A 24,393-nucleotide genomic window follows, 5' to 3' on the forward strand; every position below is an offset into this window, starting at 1 on the left:
AGCCAAACTGAGATCACACGTCAGCAGATAGAACGAATGAATGACACTACAGATACTACTGATACATTCCGTATACCCACACAAGATCATATACTTGTTGCGTACGCTCCGAGAACAAGGTGGCTCCAGAAACCCTAGAGTAGAAAAGAAAGAGATGTAGAAGGACGGGAAGAGCGTGGTGGTGGTGGTGTAGTTGGACAGATGGTAGGGGGATCGTGTGGGTGGCTCCTTGGGAGATGCTGGGAGCCCACACGATGAACGCCCGAGGGGGTGGAGACGAGCGAAGTCTGAGGTGGATGAGGTAGAGATGGACTGGAGGTGCTGGCTAGTTTGCGGGAATTAGGGCTGATAGACGCAGACGGGGACAAAGGGCGGTGGGCACAAAGTGAAAAGTGCGACGCGGATTAGTAGGTAGGATCAAGTGGGGCGAAGGCGAGTGGTCACGATTAGACGGTCGGAGAGGTCCAATACGCATCACCACTTCTCCATGTACGCTGGTCGTGGTTGGTTTATGGTGGCGACTGAGCGTTGCGAGTTTGACCGGTCGACCTGCAAGCACCACGGTCAGCGACCGCTACATGTTCAGCTAGTCTCGAGCACTCACCCCTCGGTTCAAGGGCGCCGTACTTGTGTAGCTCTCTGGCGACTGCACCGAGTACACGCTCTGCACAACAGTCAGTTCTCGCACCCACGAGAGCACTCCGACACACGCATACCTCATCTTCCCGATCCTCCTCCGCCGTCGTCCGCAACCACCGCTCGCTCGGCATCGCATCCGCCACCCCCGCCACCCTCGTCCGGTCGTCCGCATACACCGACGTCCGCTGCTCGACCGTCACTTGCGGCGGCGTCTGCACGCGCCCGCTCAGCTTCCGCGCCAGACGTGCCTCCGAGCTCGGGTGCCGTCCTAGCCGCGCCTCCGTGCTCGGGTTCCGCCCCAAACGCGCTTCCGCCCGCGCAGCCCGCCGCGCGGGGACCTCGCCGGTGAAGCTGGTGAAGCCAAGGGGACTACGCTGCGGCTTCGGCGGATACTGTTCGAGCTCGTGCGCCTTGGCGGTGTACTCGAGCGTGTCGCGCTTGCCGTACACCTCGTCCTCGCGGTCGACGCCGCCGCCGAAGCTGGCGATCGTGAGCAGGTGGTCGCGGCCGGGGACGACATCGTCGCCGAAGATGCCGCCGTTGTAGCCCGAGGCGCCCTGTGTTGTCGGGCTGTCGTCTCGTCTCCGGGCGTTCAGAAGTGCGAAGTACGAGCCAGCGTAGAGTTTTGTTAGCAGGAATTCGATGCCGAGGTAGACCAGCGTCGCTCGCTGAACGGTGAACTGCGGAAGGCCGTGCGTGAGCACTTGCACATCCCCGCGACGATAGGAAGCACTCACCATCGCCAGAGCAGCCAATGAGCAGGCGCTCGTGAGCAAGCCAGACGACAGCGTGTACTGCATGATCGTCGATATCCGCGAGTTCAGACTACATGTGCGTCAGCCAATCGCCTGCTTGGCATCCGCTCGTACGCACACTTGATCCTTGCCCTGGCTCTTCTTGAGGTGCCAGCACATCGCAAGGGCGAGAACCGCATCGATGCCGGTAGCCGCAGAAAGCGAGGCTTCTACCACCCACTGCATTATCCCGGTCAATGAGCGCACGCGAAGGCCTTCGATGAGTATACATACCGCAACATGGTTCAACTCAATGAAGGTATCGATGCTGTAGATCTCGTACGCCAGTACCACGCCGATGCCGAAGCCGCCGAGCACGGTGGCCATCTAGTGGCGGAATGGAGGACACCGTCAACTATGCGCGCGATAGACAGAAAAGGAGGGAAGGACGCACCGCGACGTAGCCCAAGAAGCCGCGATGATAGCCCGATAGCCGCCATATGCGCGAGGCGTAGAGGGACTGGACGAGGACGATGATGACGACGTTGATCGCGACTTGGAGCTGTTGGCGGAGTCAGCGGGGCAATGGTAGGAAGGCCTAACGGAAGAGCGTTGGAAGGAGGGCCGCGACTGGGCGATGGGAGACGGGCGCGCGCACCTGGATGGACCACACGATGTGGTACGCGGCCGTCACGTTCCCGAAGTTCTTAACCATGTAGTAGTAGACGGCGTGAATGGTTGCGGCGGTGTGCGCGGTGTCAAGCAACCTGATGGGCACGATGAGCAAGGGGAAAGGGGAGGATACGAGTGAGGTGTACCATAGCGAGCCGACCTGGATAATAGTGAGCACTCGAAGAGGGGGATGAAGGGTATGACGCACCGACAGCTTCTGCTTTAAAGGGTCCCGCGGATAGTGGTGGAAGTACCAGTATGCTTGTAGGGAAGTGACGCCGAACAAGCTATAGGTCATATCGTTAGGATGTGCAGGCGCTCGAGAGAAAGGCTACGCACAAGGACGCGATGATCACACCGATGAAGGGCGCACCGTACATGGTATCCAGCGACTGCTCGGGCTCAGTGAATGCCGCCTGGGTGAGGTTCCCCATGATCTCCTCCACCGTCATGTTGGCCAGCATCGCAGGATTGAGTGGCGTGGGCGTACCCGCCCTGGGGACGAACAATGCCGGCATACTCGCGAGTGAGGGAGGGAGACGCGATTCCACTGCGCACAAGGACCAAGAACGACGATCGACGACTCGAGGAAGCAATACCTACGCGAAGAAAGAAAGGGAAAGAGGGTATGGACCGCCTGGGCGCGCGTATATCTACAGAGGCCCCCGCTCGAGCGTGCAATCCCCGCGATGCAAAAGACACTAGCGCTGGCAGTGAAGGTGTGAGTAGAATGCAGTGGCACGGGGCGGTGGAGAGGGATCGCGCGCGGACGGCATCACGCGTGCTCGTACCTTGGCGGCGGGCCCATATGGTCGGCCGCCTCCCCGCGCGCCCCGGCGGGCGTGCGAAAGGCACCGCCCATTGTTGGAGATCGCTATCCCATGGTAACCGCCCGGCCCGCCCCGTCCGCGGCAGAAGCGCGTGGGTGTTGCTGGGCAGTTGCTACGCGGGAGGGCGATTCGCGGGCGAGTTCCTGGGGCAATTCATCGTATCTCAATTGAATTGTTGATCAAACGGGACACTAAAGCCAAGGCAAATTGGATGCGGCTAGGCGAGACTGGAAGATTGGAAGATGATGAAGAGCGAGAGAAGGACGGGAAGGTGGCTGGGCGCTGAGCGGGACTATTCTTCGGAGGGAGGCAGCGACTCTCCGCGCGTCCTGCGAGGACGAAGAACATCGCAGAAAACGAGCGATGACGGCACCTGGGCTCGCCGCCCTTGTTGTCAGACATTCGAGGGTGAGAGCGGGAGGATGCCGACTGGGCCGCTCACAACAAAAGGCGAGGTTCGGAACTTTATCTTGACTGTGCGACGCTGAAGATGATAGGACGGGTCAGTAAGGCCTGGGACCGACAGCGATGCGCAGTGGGAGCTGGGTGATGGGGAAGCAATACTCACCGAGTTTGCCACAGCGGCGACCGAGACTGCGCAGGACTCCCTTGAGGGATGTCAACGCTAGCCGCAGCTCGGGCGGGCCCAATGACTTACGGGGTTGTATGAGACGAGCTTCTCCATCTATCAGAGACGAGCGTGTTCCCCATTCATAGCACAGACCGAAATACAATAGCACCTCCCTTGAATGGCTTGATCGCGCCCGTCGTGCCCGAGGTTGACCGCAGTCAGGGACGAATACTGATGAAGGGAATAGGAAGGAGGGGACACGGGGGAAAGGAAGCGTAAGAGATGGACCCCGGAATGAAAGAGTCCGCCTGAAGACTTCATTGGATTGGGTATGGACGGTTCATTTGAAGGAGATGAATTAATCGAGCGCAATTATCAAGGGATGCCTGCTGACCAGGAGTATTACTCAAGACTTAGTGCGCAAGCTTGAGGTAGGATTACAGATGTGATTGAGTATGCGATGGAAGATAGAGATGACGCACCCGAGTACCTCCCAATCATCGCGGGTCATGCGCGATGTGTTTGCTGCCCACGCGCGGCTGACGCGCGCGATCTTCCTAGCAGACATGACCATATGGCATACAAGCATTAGTGCGCGATGGTTCAGAAAGTCCTCGTGCCCTCAGTCTCAAAAGATAGATGTCCGCTATGGGCCGCAGCGCTAGTCGACGAACGGCGCGACTAGCAGTGATTACGGGACGTTGGGCGATGTCATCTTGAGGACCTCGTTGAGGGTGTGTCGAGCAGAGGAGCGTGTCGACCGCATGTCCATCCAGTATATTGCGAAGTCCCGCGAGGCTATTATTCTCGAGATGGAAGCTGGGAATAAGCCGTACGTTCAATAAAGGTAAACAATGATGACGTGTCGGTTGTTGCCGGTGGTACTTCCCACGCCACAACACCCCTGTTGAACTTCGACTGCGATCCTGAAGAGCGGCTGCGCAGGCACTCCTTCGTCGCACCAAACATGGACGCTGTTCACTTTCTCGCCAGATGACTGGTCAACCGGTTGTCCTGATGGTATATTCCCCCGCATCGGCTTCTTCAACAACGCGCATCTATAGTACGGGGACATCGCTTGGGTGCTTGTACCATGCCATCATGCGGGGAATCCAGCCATATTGCTTGCGAGAAGATGCTTGACTCCTCGAAGATAGCCTCTACATCCCGAGAAGGGCATGCGTTATAAAGGACCTGGCGGCAGTCCCGCGCTCGCCTACGCTAACCGTCCCCTTTCCAACCGAATGGCAGGCAGACAGCCCCTACTATTGTCCAAGGGACCGAGGCGATGTTATGTGGACGATGAGCAGCCGGAGCACAAAAGGAGGGCGAGGAGTCGCTATTGAGAGACGTGAATATCACGACCGAGTCGTTGATCGGCGAGATGAAATCAAGCCCAACTAGAGCGAAACTAAAGCTCCTGGTCATGGTGGGTAGCGCAGTATGAAACGGACTCACCAAGGTGAGGATCTCTCCAAGCAACTAGGGGACGCGCAGAAAGATCTCGATCAGAGATGGGAGACTACATACATGGCTTGTCAAAGGTATGGATCCCATGTCCTTGAACTGTGGAGAGCTCTTCTCCCCCCATCGTCGTGAGAGACGACGAGCTTCAGATGTCAAAGGCAGGATTCCGCGGCTGGCTTCCACTGTGCGCCACATCGCTCGCGTGCGCTACCGAAACGCAATCAAGCCAGGAGACATCAAGGCAACGTCGCATTCAAACAGGTCATCGGGGCGTTCCTGAAGCGTCGGAGGCGGTGGGCAAGGGAGGCGAGCGGTGCGGAGGAGACGGTCCCAAAAGAGGTCCGGCAAACGTCTATCAGGCGGCGATTGTTGGGCGTAAAAGTCCTGTCGTTCTGCAGCGACCAGGAGGCGAGGCGACCGTAACACAGAAGAACCGATTTCGCCACGAAGCACGGCGCATTTACGCCGAAGATACGATGGCAATTGCCGGGAGTCCGGGCTCCTGGAGGCGCAGGAGAGAGCTGAGAGGGATTGCAGGACATCTGGGTGGCGCACAGAGAGCAGGAATGCGCCTCAGTGAGCAGTGCGCGAGATAGGCAGTGTCCAAGGCGAGGTGTTTGAGGACAAGTATGGCACGCCCAGGGCCCGGCGCCACGGACAAACAGGGCCAAACTCCCTCGGAGCGTTACCGAGTGACGCTGGTCACACCTTCTCCCGTCGTCGTCGCTTGCCGATCCGCTGTCCTTATTTTCCGCCGCCATTCACTTTCCCCTTCTTCGCCGCCTGCGTCTCTCGCCTCAGACGTCTGCGCTCGCATCGTTGCCGCCCACAGCGCCCAGCCGTATTCCCTCCGCCCCCTGTAACGCAAGCATGTTGTCCACAAGATTATCGCTGGCCCCGCGCGCCATCGTTTCGCTGTTGTTTACCTTCCTCGCCCTCAGTACACATGTATCAGGTGGGCACATTTTAGAGTGCGCGGGGGCGCTGGTGCTGACGACGATGCAGCATACTTCCTCGTCGAGGAGCCGAAAGCATCAACGCAGTGGAAAAACGGCGAGGCAGCACCGGTGAAGTGGGACAAGGGCGTCCTCGATGGCATAGATGCCTTCGACCTCGAGATGGCACGCCTAAGCAGCGATGGACTCACGTACATTGCCATGAACGGTGCGTCCACACTACACGGGCTCCCGATCGCCGGCTAATTGACGCCGCCCCGCCCCCAGTCGACACGACGAAGAACGCGAACAAGGTGATCAACGTGCTGCTCGAAAACATCCCCGAGGGCGACGACTACTTCCTCGTCTTCCTCAACTCGACCCACGGCCTCATCCACGGCACCTCCGACCGCTTCACCGTGCTGTCCAAGGACTCGTCCTCATCCGCAAACGCGTCGTCGCCAGACGCCGCTGCAACTACCGTTACCGTCACCGCCGCGCCGAATCCGACGAACGAGTGGGCGACGACATTTGCCCTGCCGAACGGCGCGGTGCGCTTGCTGACGCACGGGCTTGAGAGCGCCTTCGTTGGCGTCTTCTTCGCCATGCTGTGCTCCGTCGCCGGCGCCGCATGGACGCTCTTGTAGCGGCATGGACACTGCTGTAGCGCGCTGGCGGTGGTAGATGGGTTTCCTGGGGCTACGGGTCTGCTATACTCTACATCTCAGCGAACGGGGCGGCACGCAGGATCACACTGGAAGGGGGATGTCGCGCAGGGCCTCCCCCGGGTTGTTGGGGCTTATCGCAGAGCCATGGACTTCATTGTAGTGGGATGCGCGCGGAGCAGCATAGCCCACCCCTGCTGGCCATGGGCGCGCTGTTTCGCAACAGGTCTTCTGTGTTGTTGCAATGCAGTCCCTCTGTCGCGCTACAGTTCCTCCTGGCTGTGCAGGGTGTGTGCCGCTTCGTTTCGCCTTGGACTCACTGTGTACCTTATGGAGCTTTATACATACTACGATCTGCCCTTGACGTTCGTTTTTTAACTTGCTGGTTTCTTGGCTATTTATGCCTTTTGGGATGAACTAATTGACGACATTTCGAGCACAGCGATCGAGGACTCGGGCGTCGGGGTAGGTATTATACATGCTGCAATACACATAGAATTCCTCTGGTATGGTAACGCTATCATGTGGTAGGGTGATGCGCCGGCTGGCTTATCGTGAGGAGATTGAGCGCTAGCGTCGAAATCGGACGTGCATCGCATACGAATGGGAACCGCATGTGGCGTGAGAAGATATCGCGGCAGATGCCAACCCATTGTATTTGGTCGAGCTTGCTGTTTGCTACATTTAGTACTATCTAGGCTTCCGCGCTACATACATACCTGGATGATACATAGGAACCACCGCTCGCAACCCTGCACAGCACTCAACGCCAGTACGGCGGCTCCCCACCATGGCGCAGCACGATCTGGTATGCCTCGTCGAGCGCATTGACCACCTCGTCCGGCAGCGGACCCTTATCGCTCGCCTTGCAGTTCTCCTCAAGCTGTGCGGCAGAGGAGGCACCGAGGCTATAGGTTTGTTAGTAAGCTGCGTAGCATCGGTAGGTAGACTTTTAGTATGAAGGACAAAGATGATTGGGGGAATAGTTGGCGATGGGAGCAGGATGGATGTCCGGAGCCGAAGGGAAGAGGGAGGCGGCCGATAGCGAGATGGGAATTTCAGTGATCAAAGGGGAGTTTCGTGAACTCCTAAACGGAGGGGAGGGAGAGTAGGAGGGGAAGAGCTGATAAGAAGAAGCGTAGGAGAATAGACGCACATAACACCATCCTCAGGCGTGAGCTTGCTGTGGTGCTGCATCCAGCGGAGCGCGATCTCGATCAGCGAAAGGTTGTTCTTCGCCTGCGTGTTGGGTTAGTAGAGGAACATTCTTTCGGCTTGCTCTCGAGTGCGAGCCTCCTTCGCCTTCCCATCGCCCCACGACGTTGGGCTCAAAGCCGACAAAGTCGGTCTCCAACCCGACAACGTTTGGTTCAGACCCCAAGGACGCAGATGTCCAGAACAACAAACCCCCCACTCACCGCCACGCCCTTCAGAAACGCCAGCGCATTCACATAGCCCTCATTGACATAGCGCTCGCGGTACATCTTGCCCGAGGGGGAGTTGGGGTCGAAGCGCCCGCCTGCGGCGCCGGTCTCGGCCGTGGACGTGATCTTGCCGGCGAAGAAGCCGCCGCTAGAAAAAGTAGTCAGTCTCGCGCATAACAGTATGCGTCAACACCGGGCGAAACAGTCCCCTGTACAACGGGATGAAGAGTACGGGGAGATGGGGATCGAGGGACGGGATATCGAGAGTGAATGATGGGGAAAAAGGCGACTCACGCCAACGGGTTATAGCACACAATCCTCAGCCCAAACTTGCGGCAGCAGGGGAGCAGCTCGGGTTCCATGGCGCGCGTGATGGCGTTGTACATGCTGTAGAGGTGCGCGTAAGTTCCGATCTGTACCACGAGATGGTTGCACTTCTGATGCGCCTCTGTATCAAGAGAAAGAAGAAAGATAACGTACACCTGATATATCTTCGGCTGCACCCAGCCGTTCGCCTTGCAGATGCCCACGACCTCGGCGACCTCCCAGGCGGCGAAGTTGCTGAGGCCGAAGGTCTCGCTGTGGAGGGCTGGGGCGTCAGTGTCAATATTTGGCGAGTCTTAGCAAGCAAGTTTGCCGGAACGCGGAGATAAGTGACCAAGGAGTGAAAGTGAGGGTAGATGAGCGAGGTTCGAAGGAAGAATAACGAAGTAAAGTCAACGAGGCTCGTAGGGAAGAGGCACGTACAAAAGCCCTTCCTGGTACAGCTTATTCATCTCGGCGCAGGTCTCCTCGAACGGCACCTTGCGGTCCGGTGCGTGGAGATACAGAACGCGAACCTAGCGAGGTTGAAAATGCAAGTAACGACGGAAGTTAAGCTTGCTGACCTTATCCCTCCTCAGCGCCTTCAAGCACTGCTGGGAGCTCGCGCGCAGGGCCTTGGGCTCGTGCCCACCGGGGCAGATCGGGTGCACCTTCGTGTCCAGTGTGGCGTCGCGGAGGTCGAGGGTGCCGAGGAGCTGAGAGGCGGTAGGAGATCAGCCACTGTGCGAGGAGCCAGCGATGCTTTATCGACACGAAGGCCACGATGGCGCGTCGTGGAGATAGCGAAGCTTCATCCAAGAGCTCGTGAAGTAAAGGGCGCTCACCTCTTCGGTCGTCCCTCCGCAGTAGACGCGCGCGGTGTCGAGCTCGCGGTGGCCGAGGTTGAAGAAGACGTCGAGGATGGTCTGGCATTCCTGGGGTCGGGGTGAGTACGCTTTGTAAGGGACGACGGAGAAGAAACAACTGATTTTGGGATCCTTGTTGCGCGCACCTGGGGTCGTGCCCATGGTCATGGTGCCCTGACGAAGTCCAGTTATCGAATATGTATGTACCCTGAAGCATTCACTCACAAAAATCAAAGGAATACGAGTTGGGGCCATTGTGAGATTGTTGCTCTGCGAGGGTCGTCGTGAGTTGCGTTGGGGAGAGAGACAAGATTGGAAGTGAAGGTGAGCACAGCGCAGAGTACTTATACGAGAGCTCCAGCCACGGCAAGAGAACCTGGCATTGCAGGCCGAGCGTTCTGCAGCCCTGCCAGCCAGTGCCGGACGGCAGCTAGCCGCCCAGTGACGGCGGCTCTCGCAGCGTTTTTGCATGAGAATCACCAAAGCAGGCAATCAAGGAGGCTGGTAAGGGAGATAACTCCTATGTCCTTTACCTCCGACACTCAGGGTAGCCTGATACTCGCTCAGCGTCGAGGATCAGCATCAAACTCACATTTACTGAAGCTGGATGACCGACCACGATTCAAGGCGGGTGAGTGAAGGAGACGAGTGGGAATCTGTCCCCGCGAAGCTCAACGCGTCTAATCGCATGACGCCACGGCCGTTATCGAGCGGATTTCTCGACATGAGCGGGCCGGAGGACATTGAGGTCCGAATCGGGAAGCACATGTGCTTCTCGGGATTTGCCGAAGTTGGACCCACAAGTTTTCTGAGCGTCCGACGAGATCAAGAGTCGTCTTCTACTTCTCAACCACGATCAATGAGCGAGTGAGGTTATTCTAAGTGAGGAAGATTGTGAAAGAAGCTCACTTATGCGCCCAGGTCGCATCCGCGTCCACGAAAGAGGTCGATGACAGGGACTTCAAAAGAACAGACAATTGCGTATTGCAATGACCCTAGAGAGGCCTACAGCAAGTGTTACACGCATAAATATCTAACATAGCAATACCTATGCCAGAGCATCTTCCTGCACTGTGTACCACCAATAAATACGTCAATAAAGAGGTGCGTTATGTATATCGGGTCTTCTTAGTCGTTAGCGCTAGTTCCTAAAGAGATGTTAGATGGGATTGGGAGCAGTTGGCAAGGACTACGTACCTCAAAGCTGGCGGCTTCTCCAGTGACGCTTGTGTTCCTCACGACGGCGGCTCGGGATCACCAGCGCACCATCCTGGCACACATACGGCGAGGGGACCGCTCCGTTGTTCTGCCACTTGCCCGAGCCGCAGATATCCCACGTGTTCGGGGACGGGCAGCGGATCGCACCCTCCGGGGAGCACGCCTCACCCTCGCCGCCGCCGCCAGTCGCGGTCGTGGTCGCCGGCGGCGCGGTGGTAGCGGTCGCCGAAGTCGCGGGCGGCTGCGTGGGCTCGAGCACGCCGGAGGAGACGCCGGTGAGCCAGTCCCAGGTGATGGCGAAGCGCTCGTTGTCGGGCGCGAGCGCGTCAAAGGCGGCACGCGAGAGGTCGAGGTCGAAGCCCTTGCAGCCGCCGCAGCGGTCGGTGATGGTGAGGTCGACGGACTTGTCGCCGTCTGGGAGGCAAGGTCACGATATGTGGTTGGGGGAACATGGATTATGATGGACTTACAGTACGCGCGGATCTGCTGGTTGCAGATGGGGTTCAAGTTCGGGTTGGCACCGGCGCCGGGATAGCCGTCGAAGACGGTAGTCGGGACAGCGACGACCATTTGGTCGGCAGTGTTGACCGGACCGCAGGCGCTGGGGCCGACGTCGTACCAGGTACCTTCAGTAAGGTTCAGTAACGAGAACTAAGGGAGATAGATGCAGTATACGCACCATCACCCGCATGGCTACCGGTCGTGGCGGCGGACGCGACAGTCGCGGCGGCAAGGAGGGAGAGCGCAACGAAGACCATGATAAATTAACGAAGGAAGGGAAGAGTGAATGAATGAGCGTGAAGGGGAAGGCGATGAAAAACCCCACTCTCACAGTACGAGTCTTATATACTGCCTGCTGCGGCGGCCTGAACGCCAGCGACGTGCGTCGCAGAATCAGCCGAGGACCGTAGGCGTCTTCAGCCATGTCCGTAGAGAGCGTATAGTGGTGGAGCTGAGCGCAGTTTCACCTCGTCGATCCCAGCGGTGATCACTTTGGTCCAACAGCGGCGGAGGACAAGCGGAGGGCGCTTGCAAGTGAACGTCGATGCGGCCGCGTCGCCGCCGTGGCGGGCACTCGGGATGATCGGAGGTTGGCTGCAGGGATGATCGAAGGTCGTCAGTCAGAGCGCCAAAAGTGGGATTTGAGCACAGGCTGCACAGACAGGCGGTGCCGGAAAGTCTGCAGGGTTGTCGGTACTGAGTCGAGCAAGGTTGTAGGTCCCAATATCGCGAGACGTAGTCGTTGAAAATTTCTCCTTCAGCTATCATGGCAAGAGGCAGTCAAGTATCATGAGAGTAGACATCGCTAGTTTCCATGGTCGAAAGGATTATCTCGAGATCCAGATGTCCGACGACTCACGAAGGTTCGAAGCAAGCTGAAGACCGAGTGGGACGATGTCACGTGCGCCTTCGGCATTTGCCGACACACTCGTGTAAGCATCAGCCCCGCCGGCTCGGATAATTCCTCGACTTACCTTCGACCATGACTGTCTATGACTGCCAGAGCTCTCTGTCGTCTCTGGGAATTCGGACTATGTATACGCTCTATACGGCGGAGCACGCAGCGAACGTCGTGCCCTTTAGCTCCCTCCTTCAAAGCCTCGCGCAGGGACCTCAACGATCCCTGAAAGCCAAACGGTGGCCTTACTTCGGGACCGGGTCAATATAAATCGTCTTCTCCGCTATAAGGGTAGAACCCCCTTGGAGACAAACCGCCCTTCTAGCACCGGATAAGCAGCGTACTAGGATTCTCCCATAGATCCATTTCATTTCCGTCGCGGCGCCTATATCTGCTTCCTGGCGCGCTTAAAGGCGCACCCAACCTCGAGGACCTCGTTTCCCTCGATTTCATCTCCTGCTGCAATGCCACCGCTGCGGCAGAACATCATCTTGCCTCCCAGCGACCTGTGCATCATCAATTACTCCTGGTCGCAAGCCCACATCGTCGCCCGGGACATCTTGCAGGATAAGCCGCGCATACTCGGCCTCGATGTCGAGCGTGACGAGTATGGGGACCTACACGAAATTCTCCTCGCCACTGCTTCTCGCGTTTACCGCATCTCGCTTTCCGGCCAATGGCGAGGCGCGATGCTGGACATTGCCCTGACGGCTATTCTATCGGGTCAGCAGCGATCCCTCAAGCTCGTTGCATTCGACATGGCGCCTATTGCACTCTGTGTCGCAGACGGCGCGCGGACCGCGGTCAGAGGCGTTGACCTGAAGGCCACGTTGGGTGACCTCCAGATGGCCGTTTCCGAGGTGTTCAAGCGCCAGATGTCTTCCACCAAGGTCAACGCGTTCCTCTTGGACGATCTGTGGGCGATGAGCAACTACTCGACCAACGCATCCTCTTTACGAGCGTGGGTGTCCGTCAGGTGCGTTTTCCATTCGCCCATGCTCTTGTCGTGCGCTGATACCTGGGACTCGACTACGTATAGGGTTGGGGAATACTGTCAGCAAGCCATAGCGACATCAGCCTGGATAGTCGACACAAGCAACATCGTACATGAGGTACGCGAATTCACTTGCCTCGTGCCCTCCCTATGCCCACATCGCTCAGGAACGCACCCTCCTTGCCAAACTTCTTCGTGAAGAATTCATCCTCCGTTGCGTGGCGCCTCACGAAGTTCAGAGCGAGTTCACCTCGCACGAGTTCAACAAGGATGGCAAACTAGTGCTACAGAACGCCAGGTACAAGACCCGCGTTCGCGCCAGTCAAACCGTCAGTCCCTTCACACCACTACCTCCTTCGTATCGCCTTCTCACCCCCTCATAGACCCGTGTCGTCGTCAACTACACCAACAACGAGAGCTCCTTCGGTCGCGCCACCAAGACCCACGGTCGCCGCTCCGAGATCAAGCTCAAGCACAAGAGCGGAGACCGCACCATCTCCAGCATCTCCGTCATCGGCGCGCAGTCCCGCACCAACGCCGAGCGCGCGCGCGACGAGTTTGTCCTCGACGTGTGCTGCGGTCGCAAGCCCGGGCTGCAGAGCTTTGCCTTCATCCGGCATATGTTCTTTCCTGTCGCGGAGGAGCTGGCGGGGGAGGTGCCGGTGTCGTTGCAGAGGAGGGAGATTTATGGGCTGAACTTGAGCCAGAGCGAGGTGGTAGCGGGGATGGTGCACTCGCCGAGGCCGTGTACGGTGGTGCATGGTGAGCTTCCTGCCATGGAACGTGTCGCGATGCTGATACTTTGAGATAGGACCCCCGGGGACGGGGAAGACGAAGACGATCTCGGCGGCGGTGGAGGTATGGGCGAAGCATGGGAAGCCGACGTGGGCGGTCGCACACTCGAACGTCGCGGTCAAGAACATCGCGGAAGGTGTCGCGCGACGCGGTGTCGACTTCAGGCTCATCGTCTCGCAGGACTTCTACGTCGAATGGTGAGCGATATTCGTCTTCTGTCATTGTACTACTAGACCTTGCCCTCTCTTGGCTTTTCCTCCCATGCCTCGTCCGCCCATGCGTCTACCCCACGCGATACTCATCTCGTTCACTCAGGCACGAAGCCCTCTACGAAGCCATCGAAAACAAGCTCATCCGCTCGGACGAGTTCCCGGCGACTACTCGCGAGCTTAAGATGATGATGGGCGACGCCTGCGTAATACTCTCGACAGTCAGCATGTTGTCGAACCCGAAGCTGCACCAGCTGCGAATGTTCACCGACGTGATGCCCGTCGAGCGGCTGGTCATCGACGAGGCGTCGCAGATCAATGTGTTCGAGTTTATGGTAAGTTTATCCGCAGTTCCTTGAGCGTCTATGTGCGCTGCGTGGTCGTCTACATGCACTGGCGGACTGTGAACGAGCATTCACTGACGTTGTCGTTCTAGCCCCTGTGCGCGAAGTTCAGCAGACTGACAAAGATATGCTTCTTTGGGGATCCTAAGCAGCGTAGGTATCCTCTCAAAACGCGCACTTATCCTGTACTGACCCTCCTTGCAGTCCCTCCGTACGGCAAGGACGACGCCACCACAATCCAATGCATCTTCGACCTGTCGCATCTGAACAGGTATTCCCATTTCTTGGACACTCAATGTGAGTCGTGAACCAGCTTGTTGATGAACGAGAACACAATATCCGTTGGCTGATATGGATACCTAGATCGCATGCCCAACCCATTGGGCAACTTTATCTCGCGCTTCGTCTATGGCGGTCGACTGAAATCGGAACACCGCATCGACGACTACTCGTGCATCACCTTCGTCGACGCGCGCAAGCACGGCGGGGAGGAGAATCAGGGGCGCAGCAAGATCGTGAGTTCTGAGGTGCTGCCGTGTACAGATCGCTGATAGACTATACCACAGAATCGAGACGAGGTCCAGGTCGTACGCAACCTTGTCGAGCGCTACCATAGCAGTGGGAAGAACTTCTGCGTTATCACGCCTTACGATGCGCAAAAGGCAGAGATTGCACGCGATCTGGAGTCCGTCAGACTTCCCTCCGACCGAGTCTTCAACGTGGACAGCTTTCAAGGTGTGTTATCCCGATATTTACTATGCTTATCCGAGGCCCATAGACTGACCGCTTTTCCAGGAAACGAGGCAGACTACGTCCTCGTCTCCATGGTGCGCACAGAAAAGCCTGGCTTCCTCAAGTCCCTTCCTCGCTTGAATGTGCTCCTTACTCGATGTCGCCGGGGCATGGTCATCGTTACCAGCCCAACATTCCTCAGCGGCCCAGGTAGAGAGCTCCTCCTCGCAGACCTCGAACGTACGCTACCGCTGTGCTGGGTCTCATGGAGAGATGTAGCGGCTGGCTCGGCTGCGCTGCCTGGGTTTTCCCCGGCGCGAGGCCGCGCTGCTCGGGCCGCGAGCGCGAACGTGTACTCGGAGAACTTCAGCTATTCGAGCGAGGGGACTACAATCACGACTTCTCTTGGAAGCAAAGCGTTTCCGGAGCTGCGCCGGACGACTGTAGAGGTGGCGAGGCCAGCAGGGACGACGAAGAAGCAACAACCTGCGATCAAAACATGGCCGAGTTTTGCTCAAGCTGCGCGGCCTACGTTCCAACGCGAGCCTGCCCAATCCTCACCGCTAACCTATCAGCGCAAGGAAGTACAGGTATGGCTTACATGCCTTGTTGACAGTGACACGGGCTGATCGTTATGTTCAGGGCCCTTCCGCGCCGTTGAATCCCTATGCGCCTGCGTATAATCCCAGACCATGGGAATATGGAAATTTCCATCCCAAGCCTAGTTCGGCACGGTGGTACTCTAGCCAACTGCCTGAGGACGTACCAAAGGCATCATACTCACAGCCTTTCGCCCCGCCGCGTACAGACTCCTGGCGTCCCCCTTTATCGAAAGCCTCAGCGCCGCCGGCTACGGCTCACCTGGAGTCCGCTCGGGTATTGCGCATTGTGGGTGGACTGTCGGGTTGTACAGATCGCTCCAGTCGTGTGAGGCGTCGATGAGATAGACCCAGATGACATGTTCTTGTCAGACACATACCCTATAACTCATTATCGTGAATATAGTCTTGTATCTCTTGACGCCTCGCGCCTCGATTTGTGGGTCCCATTTCGGAACTTGCCGAATCGCCAAATCCGACGATCGGCCGAAGTAGCCTCTTCGCCACAAACCACCATGATGTGCGCGCAGCTCCCCCTCGCGCCATCGCCCCGAATGTCCCTGTCGAGTTCACCATTCTTCATACAAAGTCATTCTTTACTGGGAACAATGTTTGCGGGCCCGCTTATCTCCCCGATTTCCCACTCGTCATCATGGCGCGTTCTGTCGCTTTCCGGCAGCTGACGAGGAGGCCCAGAAAAACTGAATCGCAGAATGACCCGAACCTAGCCGCCGACGACTGCAACGCCAACTATCAGCTACCTGCGGCGGCCCTCCGTACGCCGTCTTTGTCAGGTTTTCACTCGGCGTCCTACAATAAGCGCTGCGAGGGAAAAGAAGGGACCGTTCGCGTGTGCGGCAATGAAAGCGCGATAGAGCGCTATAGCACGGGTCCCAGTACCGTGATAGCTTGCGCGATTCGAACCTCCAGTCTCGCGACTGCCGATTGCGTGTCTATTGGAGCGCAGATCGCTTATATGGGCGCTTGCCGGGCAAAGGGTGGATCTCTCGACGCCGGAAGCGCTCTTGATCTCCTCGCCTAGCAGGAACATCCTATCCACTATGGCCCCTGTCGCTACAACCGACTCTGCGCCCTCGACGACGGCGACCTCTAACGGTATCGCCCAGCGCAAGGCAGAGGCGCAGGCGCTCATCAACCCCTTCTACACGCCGACTCTGGAGTCGGACGATAAGGACGATGACTACCCATACGCGGAGTTCAAGGTGTGTCTTCTCATCGTGATCATTCAACGCGTCGGTTCTGACAAGCTTTAGCCTTACTTCCCGAAGGTCCACTGGGATCCTCTCGAGGACTTCGCCGTCACGGATCGCGCATTGCGAGCGGACCCGTCGAAGAAGAACCTGCTGAGCGCGGCGTCGAAGGTCAAGCACCTTACGCCAGCGATTGGTACGGTTCTCAAGGGCATTGACCTGCGCCAGTTGAGCGACACGCAGAAGGATGAACTGTACGTGCCCATCCCTTCAGTCTTAGTCGTGACCACTAAAGCCATCAAGTGCTCTCCTTGTCGCGGAGCGCGGCGTTGTTTGTGAGCTTCTTCCGTTTGCCATTCAGACATTGTACTCAGCAGCTGCAGTCTTCCGCGACCAAGAGATCGACGTTCACGGCCAGCTCGACCTCGCGCGCTACTGGGGCAAGCTGCATAAGCATGCAACCACCCCCATTCCCCGCAACGGACTGGAGGAAGTGCATGGTGAGGAGCCCCTTCTATGTCCGCACAGTACATCTCACCTCGTCCCAGTCGTCTACAACGACCACAGCCGCCGTCCCGACCCGCAGGCGTTCTCGAAGCTGCAACTCTGGCACTCCGATGTCTCCTACGAGCGTCAGCCCCCAAGCACGACCTCGCTCAAGGTCATCAGCGGCCCGGAGTACGGCGGCGACACGCACTGGAGCTCGGGGTGAGTTGTTTGGTGTCTTCCGCTACCATGAGGAGCTCATGGAGATTTTTAGCTACGCCGTCTACTCCTCCTTGAGCCCGGGCTTCCAGAAGTACCTCGAGGGCCTCACTGCGCTGCACAGCGCTGTCGCTCAGGCCGATGGAGCTCGTGCTGCGGGCTTGCCCGTCCGCCGCGACCCCATTGAGACCATCCACCCCGTCGTCCGCGTGCATCCTGTCACCGGGTGGAAGAGCGTCTACGTGAACCATGGTGAGGCTTCATGCCGCTTGCCCATCTCCTCCATTGTTACCTTCATTTCTTCATTCGTCTCTTCATCTCGCTCATCCAGTCAACCTTCGCTCCCCGAGATGACCATATCAGCTAACTCGACCTCCTCGCAGGCTTCACTCGCCGCATCATCGGCGTCCCGAAGGCGGAATCGGACGCCATCCTCCAGTTCCTCTTCCACCAGTTCGCCGAGAACCCCGACTTTCAGGCGCGTTTCCACTGGAAGCCGAACTCGATTGCGATCTGGGACAACAGGGTGCGTGTTTTTCATCTCATCCTTGCATCCTTCTGTCCTCCGTCGATGACCAATGCTTCTCCGTCGATGAACAACGCTGATTCGACCTCCCTTGTAGGTCGTCAACCACAGCGCGACGTTCGACTTCTGGCCGGCGCGTCGCCATGCCCTGCGCGCAACGCCGCACGGCGAGCGCCCGCTCTCGGTCGAGGAGTTCGAGAAGCAGACGGGCCGGCAGGCGAAGGATCGCCTTGTCGACCTGCAGTTGTCGAATGGGGTGGCGGGCGACTCGGGCAGTGGGCCGAAGCAGTACAACGATTGAGGTGGAGGGGCTTGGAGTCGAAGATGTACGCTGGATGTGAGCTGTAAGATTATGTTGTAGGCCTGACTGTGGAAATATGTAACAGAAGTGGATCTCACCATACTCCACAGGGCTCCGCGTCCTCTCCGTGAGCGAGTTCCGAGTCCTTGGCTACTCTCTCTGGGCATAAACATTGAGCATGTCCTGACACACGGTGTAACATATTATGACTGAGCCATGGTCGACCATCCCGAGTCCGAATGATACCCATTTTCCCTGATACAAGCAGATCACGACGCAGATGGGCCGTATCGCCTCTTGTGGGTCCATTGCGGCAAACGCCGCATGACACGAGCTTCCCACGTGAGTCCCGTCACACGTCGCGCGGGTTGACCTTGGCCATCATCAGCGCGCACGCTTTGACTACATTTCCTGTCTTCTCGCTGTCCAAAGTAGCACTGCGAACGTATTAGTACCTTTTCATGTGAAAGGACGCTGCTTGATCCGATGTATAGGTGCGTAAGCTTTCCATAATGTCTACCCCTCCCTTCGTCAGCGCGCTAATATATTTCCATGATTCAGACTGGTAATGCGTGTGTATCACTGCACTGCTCTTAATCCTCTGCATTACTCTGCCTCTGCCCTCCTCCAACCACGTAGCAGCGAATCTCCGTGAGCGAAGATCGAAGTACTCAGGCCGGATAACGCGACCATCCGTGAATATGAGCGGCGATGGCCGTGAAAATACCCACCTCAGCCTACTTGTGTCGTGGGTCAATATCGCCAGTCCACTCAATCCGAACTCATCCTATGATCGGCGACCTGGATTTTGAGCCCGAGCACCTGGTCTCATGCAAGGTTTATGCAAGACGCGCGAAGCCCGACGTCCCAAGCGTGACTTCTGAGCCTTCGCCTTGATCCCATGAGTCAAAGGAGGTATTGGACGAGTCTCAAAGCATGCTCTCGAGGCATGAGCGCTCTTGGACCGCGCTTCTTGTCCCATTTGTCGGTGAGTCCTTTCCCGATTACGTGCTAATATTTACTATCATCAGAACGTCGCCTGCCATGATTGAGGGACCCAGCGAAAAGATCCAACGTGGGAAGCTCCCTTCCATCCGGGAGTGCGCGTATCCGGTGAATGGACGCCTGCAGTCTCGGCGTCCATCTGACCCCACTCGCGCTGATGGTGGACATGAGCGCCCATTCTCGTTATGCTGCAGGTTCTCTTTCCCGTCGCATACTTGCCGAAGTGATACAAGCTTTTCGAAGCCTTTGCTTCGGCCCCGCGAAAGCTAGAGTTCCGATCTCCCGGTCTAACGGCCCTGGGCTGCAGTTTCCCTCGCTGCGCTGACGAAAGCAGCCTGCCGGTGCTTCTACGGTATCCGTACGTGATACCGTCTTCATCGGATGGTTCAGACTTCTCATGTCCTTTGCATCAAGTCGTTTTCTCAGCCACAATTTCGATCTGGAAAGCGGTGAAACACCGTGGGCTTGGAGGGTGGGCATGCGTCAGCATGCACCTCCAGATCCGTACCGATAGTATTCATAGCTTCGGCGGGTGATATCCTCAAGGCGCCTTGCGAGAAGAGTCCTGAATGTAGAGTCAGCGGCGCGGTGAGCCCATGTCGATGACTCCATAGGGTCCCCTGAATCTTACTCCATTAAGGAGAAGACCCCGGGCGACCGATGCGCTGCCTATGCTTCTTTCTCATCCTCGTCTATGGATCTTACTCCCATCGTTCCCTGTAGTCGCACTCGTGTTGTTCACGTCGCCATCGCCGTTGGCTACACGGGTCTATCAGCCAGTGAAGACCACGCAGAAAGGCTGCAGTGGAATGCATGAAGTGCCGAATTCTGCGGTACGTGTATGATCTCCTTCGAACGCCCACTTCTCTGACTTTTCCGAAAGGTATTGCTCGAGGTCATTGAGCTCGACCGACAACTATGCATCTACATCAACACCTTCGATATGGAGTGCAATCGGATCATACGCCCCCTCGAAAACCTCCAGCGGACAATCCTTGTCGTGCATACTCGTGAATTGATCATCGTCCTCAGCGATTATACTTCCCTCCTCGTCGACATCTTCTCCTTTCAATTCGACGCGCTTGGAGCTCTTCGGCAGTTCATCGATGGGGAATGGGATAGCGCGAAGACATGTACCGTCCTTCGCTACAATCGCGAATCCACCGTTGTGAGCTTGACACGCGCGGTGACGGCTGGTTGCCATGTGTTAGACGCTCTATCGGCTCTCGAGCGCCACATAATCAAGGACTTGTCTTATCCGCCTGGTATCCACTTCATCATCCGCCTCCTTGGACTGGACTGGAATACGCGGGGACTCGCACTCAGAAGCGTCCCAAAAACTATCAAGGCGATCTTTGCGAATGTTCAGGCCATCGTCGCTTTGGTCGTGCGCTTGAAGGGCTGCGCGAGCGATCCTCAACTTGGCATCTCTGTTTCTATCCTCGCCGACATCGCCAACATGCCTCAAGATAGGCGAATGCAAGTAGCATCGCTGGCGAAGCAGATCGCATGGGAGTTATACTCGCTGAGACGGAGAGCACGAGAGACTGCGGACTATATCAGGGACCTGGCAACAAGGAAATCGACCGCCTTGGTGAGTTGATTTTGTTAATAGATCTTCTCAGGCTGAACTTCACGAAGTGATGCAATGATTTCAAGCGCGAGCGGCTGACTTTCTGATCATGACTGGCGAGTATCTCTCGCTGCTCACTAGTTTTCTCTGACCGTTTTACAGGACTCTACCATCATAGTATCTCTTGCGCGTCTATGGGGGCTGGAAAACAACCGCCGGAGTCGTGTCGCGCTATGGTGATTTGTATCCTGTTAGTTATCGCTTGTATTTCTTGGATTGAGACATGCACCGGGAACCTTTTCTATCAACGCTCTTTTCAACTGCAAGCGCCAGGCGCGCGCATCAATCATCCCTTCGGCGTTGGCTTGAACGCCGACGCCGACGGGTGTTTGTCCCAGTGAGTACGCGTCTTGCAGCGCGGTTCGCACCGTGCTGCACCTCAGGTCCATGTCTACCATGCAAACCGCCAGGAGAATGAGCGGAGGGGCTTTAAAGAGGATCTCTTCTGAGGCGATCTACGATTGAGGTAAGCTCTGTGGCAGAGAGGGCGCGTGTTCTCTTACCAACATGTAATTTCATAACGACGGCGCCCTTGAATTGCCGCCGAATGCACACCTTTGGCGCATTGACCGCTAAGGGGACACGTTGAGTCGTTAAGACGGTTTCATATCATGTTCTGAGTACTTGAACGGACTCCTAGGAGCTCCAATGTCATCAGTCGTGCAACCAGGAAGCCCGTCGACAAGTATCCGCACCACGTTGTTACCAGGACTTCATCGAAATAGGCATTTGCGCCGAACTCTCGGGCCACAATCCATCCGCGCCATCGACCTCAGTGCGCCGCAGACGCCATTAGTTAGGTGGCTGACCTACTTGAGGCGGCGAAGCTACTTCGACGCCTTGAACCTTGAGGCGAGGGTAATACTCCTTATGATACTAGGATACCGTACTAGCTAGCCTGTACGAGAACACGAGAAAGGAGAAAAGAAGAGATGGATTGAGAAACTGCTTCGTTCCTGGCCATAAAGTCCACGTGGCACGCTAGCGATGACATCTTTCGCCGCCGCGGTTACTGCCGAACCACACGTGGGCCTTCAAAGCGGCGTTCGATCTCGTCTTGATCCTTGACCTAGGGCTTCAGATTACATCGCGCTTGCAGAGTCCTTGCATGCGCCGAGCCCTACATTGCAGTCATGTGATAATCTCGACACCGTCTGTTCCCTTAGCTAGCGGCAAAGTTATGCTTACTGCTACTACTGCGACCCCGCTCAGGCCCGATGTTCGGACAACGATGCGGCTCAGCTTGCCTCGAAATGGGACATAGCACTCGAGAGTTTTCGGAAAAGAAAGCTCGACACTAGCGTCACTAGCTGTACGTATGGCCCACTACTCCGGGGGCTTTCCCCTGTGCTAGTACGCCCAATCCGGCACGCGAACGCGACCTCGCGTTCCAGTATCATCCCGGGTACGTCAGGCGCGCATTGTACCTACTGGTCAGTGTAAAGTATGGGAGATGGCTAGTACAGGTGGAGCTCAGACTCCCGCTTTGTGTAGCGAAGTGGCGCGTGCAAGGGGTCCCTCGACAGGCTGGTGTTGATTTCTCATCTCATTGTCTGTCATATAGCGGCTTTTGGAAGCCTCGCCTCTGTAGGAGAGACTCAGGACTGGCTAGTTGCCGCAGAGAAGCTCATCCAGTTCAGTAAGGAATCTCTATATTCAGGAGAATTCATGATCCCCTACTCATCGCTCCTGCAGTACGCGTGTGGCCCCTCAGCGGCATGACTTCTGCACCCATCGACTTCTAAGCCCAGAATACCGAAGCTTGCCCTTTGCTTCCTATAGGACCCATAAGGTAAGCTCAACTCGCTCTCATGGATCCCCAGCATTGAGGAGACCTTTGCTGTTCATCAGCTGGGAGGACCGTACTCGGAGGTCTGACGCACATGAGGGACAGCGGCCGCCTGCCCTATTGCTTCTCTATGAGACCTCCCGAGTTGGTGAACCCTATATTCGTTGCCATATATGTATGCCACCTACTTCGTCACTCCCGCGACTGAACCTGCTAGTGTCCTGTTCCGTCGTATATCCGCTATGGCTGCCCCTCCGTCGCACGACAGTAATGACCTTGCCGCCAATACGTCTGTAATGGAGCTCAGTACCAGATCCTCCCGTCAACATTGGTTCGTATCATCTCTGACGCTTTCGAGTGCGCTGGCTGACTCGCGCGCTAGCCATGTGGTTGTGAACTTCGACGCCGATACACCTATCGCCACCTTCCACGACACGTGTATCGACGTCAAAAGGGGTCTCGACCTCGTCCTCGAGGTCTTTGATCAAGTTGGCCCAGTCGGAGACAAGTCGTCCGTCCATTCCGCTCCTGTCATTATTGTCACTGACCCGCAACATGGACAGGACCAGAAAACTGGCTGAGGTGGTCAAGAAGCCTCTGCTCGATTTGATCGACGTCGAGCGCATCATGGACGAGCTATTCACCAGCACGAACTACCGCCAGCCTATCACGAGCGAGTCAAGCGCGGGTAAGTTATCATGACATGTATGGCCCTCCTTGATCTAACAACTCTCGATAGCGTTTGGGGCACCAAATCTCGAAGAGCTACTGAAGGACGACACATCCCTCGACAGTACGCTCCGTCTTTCCCATTGTCCACCCGAGTATATGCGCTTATTATCTCTATAGTTGCTACTATCAAGAGACTTCTCAAGGACTGTGGATCGAAGCTGAATGACACGCGCGACAGCTTTCTGTCGTTGCCTACGGTGAGCTCGGCAACGACCCGCGTCGGGAGACGACATTATATTCATTTGCATCACTCAAGGCCTTTAGTACGGACGGTGTCTTGGGCACTATCACACGCAGATTGCGTGAAAATCTCCCCAAAATCTCCGTCATCATCAAGGCTTTCTCGACTATAACGACTGGACTGGGCCGTCTAAATAGTCAGTTGGGTAACCCTGCAGCTTCCGCGCTGATAGCTGTCACGGTGGCACTGGACTCGGCGCAAAATGTTATCGACCATGGAATTCTAGGTGAGCTTCTGTTGTTCGTACACTGGTAGTCACTGATGCTATGACGCGTAGACCCGACAAGCACCTACAATGTCAACAAGGCGGCCGTCAAAGCTGTTCAAGCCCTTACCGACGCCGTTCTCTTCCATATCGACCTATACAACGAGTTCAAAAATGTCCTGAACCGCGCCATTGACGCGCGTGGCTCCAACGCACTCGACCCCGCGACAAAGACGAATATTTTGCGCGCATTCGATCGGTTCGACCCTCGCGTACGCATCTGCTAGCATCGTCGATGATGATACTGAGTTTGCGTACTCAGGTTCCATCCGCGCCCACCGTGCACGTTCGAGAGGAATGCACGAGAGTGCTGTTGACTGTCGGAGGACGGCGGGCACCACTCAGATCTGGAGAAGCATCGATGGATGCAACGGTGCGCAGAGCCTCGTGTTGTTCGCATAACCCGCTTAACATCCGTTCAGAATGCGCGCGAGATGCAGCTGGCCGGTCGAGAAGATCACGAGCGAGGAAGCACACCTGAGTCGACGCCAGTGTGAAAGCTCATGGCAGACGCGTCTCGTTTAGATTGAAGCACGAACTGTCTCATTGTATGCCATACCTACAACTGGGAACTAAAGCCGGCCTCAAA

At 56.8% G+C, this 24,393-nt stretch overlaps 10 protein-coding genes across 10 annotated transcripts; 5 read left to right on the forward strand and 5 right to left on the reverse strand.

Annotated features, from left to right (window-relative positions):
* Positions 1-23: 23 nt before the first annotated feature.
* On the reverse strand, positions 24-2,920 carry SCHCODRAFT_02692625 (uncharacterized protein). The gene is made up of 11 exons (XM_003028450.2): positions 2,385-2,920; positions 2,254-2,332; positions 2,192-2,205; positions 2,032-2,140; positions 1,828-1,935; positions 1,668-1,760; positions 1,513-1,613; positions 1,377-1,464; positions 717-1,319; positions 605-664; positions 24-549 (listed from the first exon to the last, which is right to left on the reverse strand). The coding sequence occupies exons 1-11, from the start codon at positions 2,561-2,563 to the stop codon at positions 475-477; spliced, it is 1,509 nt and encodes a 502-aa protein (XP_003028496.2). The 5' UTR covers positions 2,564-2,920; the 3' UTR covers positions 24-474.
* Positions 2,921-3,000: 80 nt separating this feature from the next.
* On the reverse strand, positions 3,001-3,359 carry SCHCODRAFT_02639664 (uncharacterized protein). Its single transcript, XM_050346095.1, has one exon. It carries the CDS (start codon positions 3,275-3,277, stop codon positions 3,029-3,031), a length of 249 nt encoding a protein of 82 aa, XP_050198325.1. The 5' UTR covers positions 3,278-3,359; the 3' UTR covers positions 3,001-3,028.
* Positions 3,360-4,845: 1,486 nt separating this feature from the next.
* Positions 4,846-6,081, reverse strand: SCHCODRAFT_02079635 (uncharacterized protein). The gene is made up of 3 exons (XM_050341709.1): positions 5,922-6,081; positions 4,905-5,868; positions 4,846-4,857 (listed from the first exon to the last, which is right to left on the reverse strand). The coding sequence occupies exon 2, from the start codon at positions 5,672-5,674 to the stop codon at positions 5,150-5,152; it is 525 nt and encodes a 174-aa protein (XP_050198326.1). The 5' UTR covers positions 5,675-5,868; positions 5,922-6,081; the 3' UTR covers positions 4,846-4,857; positions 4,905-5,149.
* Positions 5,681-6,942, forward strand: SCHCODRAFT_01039421 (uncharacterized protein). The gene is made up of 3 exons (XM_003028163.1): positions 5,681-5,868; positions 5,919-6,077; positions 6,137-6,942. Exons 1-3 carry the CDS (start codon positions 5,784-5,786, stop codon positions 6,493-6,495), a joined length of 603 nt encoding a protein of 200 aa, XP_003028209.1. The 5' UTR covers positions 5,681-5,783; the 3' UTR covers positions 6,496-6,942.
* Positions 6,943-7,148: 206 nt separating this feature from the next.
* On the reverse strand, positions 7,149-9,837 carry SCHCODRAFT_02639667 (Aldo/keto reductase). The gene is made up of 10 exons (XM_050346096.1): positions 9,699-9,837; positions 9,332-9,376; positions 9,086-9,280; positions 8,825-8,956; positions 8,685-8,776; positions 8,418-8,516; positions 8,232-8,324; positions 7,932-8,085; positions 7,670-7,752; positions 7,149-7,421 (listed from the first exon to the last, which is right to left on the reverse strand). The coding sequence occupies exons 2-10, from the start codon at positions 9,359-9,361 to the stop codon at positions 7,277-7,279; spliced, it is 1,023 nt and encodes a 340-aa protein (XP_050198327.1). The 5' UTR covers positions 9,362-9,376; positions 9,699-9,837; the 3' UTR covers positions 7,149-7,276.
* A 239-nt stretch (positions 9,838-10,076) lies between these two features.
* Positions 10,077-11,410, reverse strand: SCHCODRAFT_02553699 (uncharacterized protein). The gene is given in 5 exon segments (XM_050343694.1): positions 10,077-10,254; positions 10,304-10,353; positions 10,373-10,738; positions 10,795-10,950; positions 11,004-11,410. The coding sequence occupies 5 exon segments, from the start codon at positions 11,080-11,082 to the stop codon at positions 10,216-10,218; spliced, it is 690 nt and encodes a 229-aa protein (XP_050198328.1). The 5' UTR covers positions 11,083-11,410; the 3' UTR covers positions 10,077-10,215.
* A 1,420-nt stretch (positions 11,411-12,830) lies between these two features.
* SCHCODRAFT_02513918 (uncharacterized protein) lies at positions 12,831-14,616 on the forward strand (the record flags this gene model as incomplete). Its single annotated transcript, XM_050343303.1, has 6 exons — positions 12,831-13,046; positions 13,101-13,479; positions 13,529-13,709; positions 13,828-14,071; positions 14,158-14,362; positions 14,429-14,616. The coding sequence occupies 6 exons, from the start codon at positions 12,831-12,833 to the stop codon at positions 14,614-14,616; spliced, it is 1,413 nt and encodes a 470-aa protein (XP_050198329.1).
* Positions 14,617-14,688: 72 nt separating this feature from the next.
* Positions 14,689-15,426, forward strand: SCHCODRAFT_02515394 (uncharacterized protein; the record flags this gene model as incomplete). The annotated part of the gene is made up of 2 exons (XM_050343327.1): positions 14,689-14,800; positions 14,861-15,426. Coding segments are annotated over 2 exons (678 nt in total), but the record flags the coding sequence as incomplete, so codon positions are not given.
* A 943-nt stretch (positions 15,427-16,369) lies between these two features.
* Positions 16,370-18,364, forward strand: SCHCODRAFT_02639682 (TauD-domain-containing protein). Its single transcript, XM_003028164.2, has 8 exons — positions 16,370-16,619; positions 16,671-16,861; positions 16,911-16,942; positions 16,991-17,107; positions 17,156-17,315; positions 17,368-17,564; positions 17,696-17,838; positions 17,936-18,364. The coding sequence occupies exons 1-8, from the start codon at positions 16,458-16,460 to the stop codon at positions 18,137-18,139; spliced, it is 1,206 nt and encodes a 401-aa protein (XP_003028210.1). The 5' UTR covers positions 16,370-16,457; the 3' UTR covers positions 18,140-18,364.
* Positions 18,365-19,075: 711 nt separating this feature from the next.
* On the forward strand, positions 19,076-24,301 carry SCHCODRAFT_02602564 (uncharacterized protein; the record flags this gene model as incomplete). The annotated part of the gene is made up of 20 exons (XM_003028165.1): positions 19,076-19,127; positions 19,668-19,732; positions 19,921-19,977; positions 20,028-20,738; positions 20,880-20,894; positions 20,999-21,114; positions 21,503-21,635; positions 21,990-22,089; positions 22,132-22,182; positions 22,342-22,416; positions 22,560-22,569; positions 22,949-23,077; positions 23,136-23,254; positions 23,306-23,359; positions 23,416-23,495; positions 23,555-23,675; positions 23,712-23,765; positions 23,817-24,016; positions 24,067-24,177; positions 24,227-24,301. The coding sequence occupies 20 exons, from the start codon at positions 19,076-19,078 to the stop codon at positions 24,299-24,301; spliced, it is 2,328 nt and encodes a 775-aa protein (XP_003028211.1).
* Between the last annotated feature and the right edge of the window lie 92 nt (positions 24,302-24,393).

Source organism: Schizophyllum commune (genome assembly GCF_000143185.2).
Source record: "Schizophyllum commune H4-8 unplaced genomic scaffold SCHCOscaffold_11, whole genome shotgun sequence".
NCBI lineage: Eukaryota > Fungi > Basidiomycota > Agaricomycetes > Agaricales > Schizophyllaceae > Schizophyllum > Schizophyllum commune.